The sequence below is a fragment of the Nicotiana sylvestris genome, chromosome 11 (assembly GCF_000393655.2).
Source record: "Nicotiana sylvestris chromosome 11, ASM39365v2, whole genome shotgun sequence".
NCBI classification, from domain to species: Eukaryota; Viridiplantae; Streptophyta; class Magnoliopsida; order Solanales; family Solanaceae; genus Nicotiana; species Nicotiana sylvestris.
Window position 1 is genome coordinate 94723831 of NC_091067.1, and position 5025 is coordinate 94728855.

Here is a 5025-nt window from a genome sequence, read left to right on the forward strand (position 1 = left end):
TCAGAAATTTAAATATTAGTAGTCTATTCACTTAGAATTTCTTCATCACAAGTAAACAGTTAAAACATCATACTTCTGACCTTTAGTAAGGAGGTGGAACTTGCAAACTCAAGCTGAGTCCTCTAAATATCAGCCTATTTTTAAGCCATGTAACCTTTTACAATAACTAAACAGACATAATGTGTATGTTACGAAATCTAATGCAAAAGGCTAAAATATATCCTTAATCTCAGATGCTGCAGAGCAGAATTCTCCAACTAACTTAAGAAAATACTACAGCACGCTGCAGTATGATTCTTATCCTATTCCTAGTTGAAATAGCACATCATAATAAAAAATGCATGTGAGTCAGCAAACATGTGGAAGATTACATCAGTTTAACAACTAGGTTCAGAAGTCTAGTCTTCTTAGTACTCCCGAGAAATCCATAGTGTGATGATAATAAGAGAGAACAGTGTAGCTAGAATTCATCAAATAATTTTCAAGTTGAAACTCAAGCTTCTCCACTTCAAAATGTGGCATTAACTGCAAGTTTATAGAACAGATATCAAGCCTGAAAAACAATTATTTACTCCATACACCAATTAAAGAAAGCATAAATTGTAGAGATCAAAGGTTTCCTTTTCCCCTTCCAATATATTGTGGTGTCTGAGATTCAAAATCAGCTAATCGACATCAAAAGCATTAAACATGTTCAATCAAGACTCCTGAAAATATTAATTACAGTGCTTCATTTTACACCTTTTCATGTATCACTTGATCAGGGGCAAGTGAACCTTCACACACACAAAAAGATCATCTAATCAAGAAACAGAATGTATCTGAACAAAGTCCCATAGCACTCTTTTGAATCTGAAAGATTACCTCACGCTGACAGTTTCAACAAATTACAGAATTCAATTCATCAGAAACCTCCACGGTTTCATTACAAAACATTCATGTGGAACTACAGGTTTTGGTAGTCCACACACCAAACAGTTATCTTCTCCACTCTCCATTACCGAAATGGTCAAGCACTTATTTAGAGTTATGTGCCTATACTGGTATCCCCACCAAATTCAACACAAGCAACTCCCTTGATTCTTGTGTCTTTTCTTAAGAATTGAAACCCTAACAAATGCAACGAAGCAAACACTCTAATACTAGCAATAATTCAACAAATTGCACAGAAACTAGCTCCATTTCTCACTCGCTACACTACCCTAACCCCTAAAGACTTTAACAACAATGTCACGTCTACGGAAACAACAATACACATTTATACATATCATCAACAGAAAATACTTCATATCTTCAGTTTCCGTCATCGTCTCTTCTCCCAGAAGAGGGCGGTGCGGAACCCGATAGAGAAGCTAACAAATTCAGGTGCCCTTGAGCTATAGGAAAGTAATTCCCTAATCTAGCAGCCGACTCCTCTCCCATTTGTTGCTGAAGAAATCTCGCTGCCGATGAATGTGTCGGCGCCACCATCTCCGGCGGAGGAGGCGGCGCAAAGCTCCAAACCTGGCCAAAATCCGGCCTAGCTGGAACAGCCCAAAACCCAGCGGTAGGTCCCACAACCGTAGCTCCGTTACTAGCGTCATCCTTGTCCCCACTCCCGTCGTCATCCTCGGGCCGCAGACGCTTCCCGAGCAAAAACGGCGCCGGCGAAATCGACGGCTGTGATGACGACTTGTAATCAAGCGGAGCAGAAACAGAAGAAGAAACCGAAGAGTTCCGCAGCGAAACGGAGAGAGTTGAAAAGCTAGCAGGGATAGTACCGGTACCAGTGGCGGCGATAATCGAGGGTTCAGCTTGACGCAGCAGCCATTCAATGGTTTGACCGTCAGACTTATGACCTAGTTCGCGAGTGAGCTGGAAAACCCTAGCGGCACAAACAATTGGCATCCTTATACGCCTTCCTCGTCCATCGACTTTGCTATGACGGTCCTTTGCCGGCGGCTTCTTCACTACCAAAGCACCATTATTGCCAGCATCAGAAGAGTGTTGCTGCTGCTGCGTATGTGAACTAAGTGTAGCGCCGTTAGCTTCTACCGACGTCGACATAAAGACTGTAGTTGGGATAGCCTTACAAAAACTCAGAATTGAGGAAAGGGTGAGGGAAAGAGGGGGAACAGGGCAAGGGGAGTCTGGGTTGGGGGTGGGGGGTCTAATGATTGAGCGGCAGGAGCTGGTGGAGACAGAAGGAGGGCACATGGGTTGCGTGGGACCACATATAATACTCTCACTCTTTTATGACTATTTCCTCTTTGATTGTTTATAAAACACAAAATGCATAATTCAACTTGTCACGAAAAATTATTCACGCACCTTATTTTTACGGGCAACTTATGTCCCCCTATTTTTATTTAGGATGAATTTAATATCTCATTAGTAACACTTAGTTAGTCTTGTAGTGGAATGTGTAGTACATGCGCGTCACGTGTCAATATCTGCTTTATTTTTTTTCACTTATTTAATTATTTTGTTTTGAGGGACTATTTTGTCCTTTCACCCTTATTATGTGAGGGACTGTTTTGTCCTTTCACCAAAAGCCAAATGCAATTATTCTTCTTCTCTCTTCCTCCCCTCTCCCCGTTCTCTCATATTCAATTTTCTTTTCCAATTCAAAGCTTTTTACACTGCTAAATTATTGATTTTCTCATAGGTTACAACCAATAAAATTATTATCTACACTCAAAGAACAACTTTATTGAAAATCTGAAAAAAACAAATCAAACCCATATGGGTTAGAATTCAAATTTGAGATCTAAATCAGTCATGTCCACCCTCGACAAATTTGTTGTTCATGTTCTTTTCTATACGATTATACTCTTCTTCAAATCACTGGGAAAACAAATGAAAGAAGCACAAATGCCTTCTTAAGACGGTCCGATTGTTTTAGAGGATTTTTGTTGGGCAAGTTCTGACCTCCATAACAATAATTAGCAAAGGTAGTATATGTTAGCAAGATCTGACCTTCTGGATTTTGTTTCAGGTCGGAAAAAAATTTACTTATAAATCAACTGGGTGTTATCTTCAATTGTTGGAAACTATTGCAAACTTGAATTCGAAGTTTGAGAAGTTTTGGCAACTGATTTGAGGTGTACCACGACTGAAATTTCAGTTGAAACTCAAGCTTCTTAGATCTGAAGAATTCGAATTTCTTGGTAGTCTTGGTTCTATTAACTTCTGTTTTTCTTTTTATTAAGCTAATTGATAGAATTAATTAAGCTTCCATTTTTTCCATTAAAATGACAATTGTTGAATCATAATTACAGAGGAGAGAGATTGAGACAGGGAGAGAGGAACAAGGAGAATGGGTGTTGGATTTAATATTTTTAATATATGTCTATTTTTAATCCTTTTGGGAGGGGTTTAAAAAAAATTAAAAAATAAAATAAATAAAAAATTCTTTCCCTCTTACACGCGAGTTTGGGAGAGTGAAACTACTGTCTTTGCCATGTCACCATTTAGGGTGGTATTAAATTCACTCCAAACAAGAATAGGGAGGACATAGGTTGCCCGTAAAGTTAAGGTGTGTATAATAATTTTTCATGACAAGTTGAATGCGGATTTTATGCATTTTCTCTTTATAAAAGAATGATGTATTTTTATGTGCGAAAATAATTTAATTTTAAATTTTATGCTTTATTTTTTTTATAATCACATAAATATTACTCATTCCGTTTCAATTTATATGAATTTGTTTAACTAGGCACAGAATTTTAAGAAAAATAAAGACTTTTGGAATTTGTGGTCCTAAACAAGTCAAAAAGGGGTCCAGAGTATTTGTATGGTTATAAAAGCATCTCATTAAGAGTAGAATTGTAAGTTTAAGCTAAATTGTTACCAAATTTAAAAAGAGGTCATTGTTTTTGAAATGGACCAAAAAGGAAATAAGTTCACATAAACTGGAACAGAGGGAGTATGATATATTTAGTAGGTGTTCGGGCATAAAAATTATATATATATTTTTTAAAAAGTAGTATTTAGAGTTAAGTTAAAAATTGATATTGGAATTTAAAATTATATTTGGACATGCATATCACTTGAAAAAATATTATAGTTTTGTGATTGGGAAAATAATATTTTTTTTATTTTTGAAAAACTTATTTTCAAAAACTTCCAAAATTTGGACTAACACATTTTTTTAAAAAAAAAATTGAAAAAATATAATACTATGTGAAAGACTCTCACTAAGTGTGCTTATCGGGTAGATTGGGCGGATGTATACGCTAACGATTTATTTTATCGGCTATCGATTTATAAATGTAGTAATCTACTAGCCAACCAATAAGTCATCAGGCGGATTGGTATCAAATTAGCGATTATCGGGCGGTTTATCAGATTATCCATTAAGAAAAAATTTGGAGTAAAACATCACATTTGCTTTGTCTTTGTAATGATTCTGGATGAAGTAAATGAAGCCCTATGTATTGAAAACGAACTAACTGAGTAAGACTAGAAAATAGAAATTGAACCCCAATAAAGTGCTCTTCAAAGCTGAACTAACTGAGTAAGGCTAAAATTTCTTGACTTTGCTTTGTCTTTGCAAATCAAATTCATTCAAAGCTGGAGTGGGTGTAGTATTTGGGCAACGAGATTATCAACCACATTTAGTTTAAATTATATACTTGTATATATGGAAGTAGCAGACTAGCAGTACTACTCTTCCCCAATTAACTTAGGTCCAACCCTACATCAAGGTCTACATTTGTTACCAGATCATGACGAGTTTGATATACCTTGAACCGACCAATAAATATTACTTTATAATTTATATACATAGAGGTAAAAGTATAAATACAAAAATTCTTAATGGGAACGGTTTATCCGATAAGAAAATTGAGTAATCCGCCGCCAAACCGCTAAGCCGTTAGTTATAAAATTTCAATCCGTTCACCAACCATTACCTCGATAATCTGATACTAATAAGACAATAAGCCATTTTGCGGTTCGATTAATGGTTACAGTTCGATTTTGAGCAGCCTTACTCTCTGCTTTTGAAAAGATGTTCGATTTCGACACTTAAGACAAAGATTC

The 5025-nt window shown here is 36.3% G+C and overlaps 1 protein-coding gene across 1 annotated transcript; it reads right to left on the bottom strand.

The window, feature by feature from the left end:
- Positions 1-818: 818 nt before the first annotated feature.
- On the bottom strand, positions 819-2246 carry LOC104212847 (transcription factor TCP7-like). The gene has a single exon (XM_009762206.2). The coding sequence runs from the start codon at positions 2194-2196 to the stop codon at positions 1294-1296; it is 903 nt and encodes a 300-aa protein (XP_009760508.1). The 5' UTR covers positions 2197-2246; the 3' UTR covers positions 819-1293.
- Between the last annotated feature and the right edge of the window lie 2779 nt (positions 2247-5025).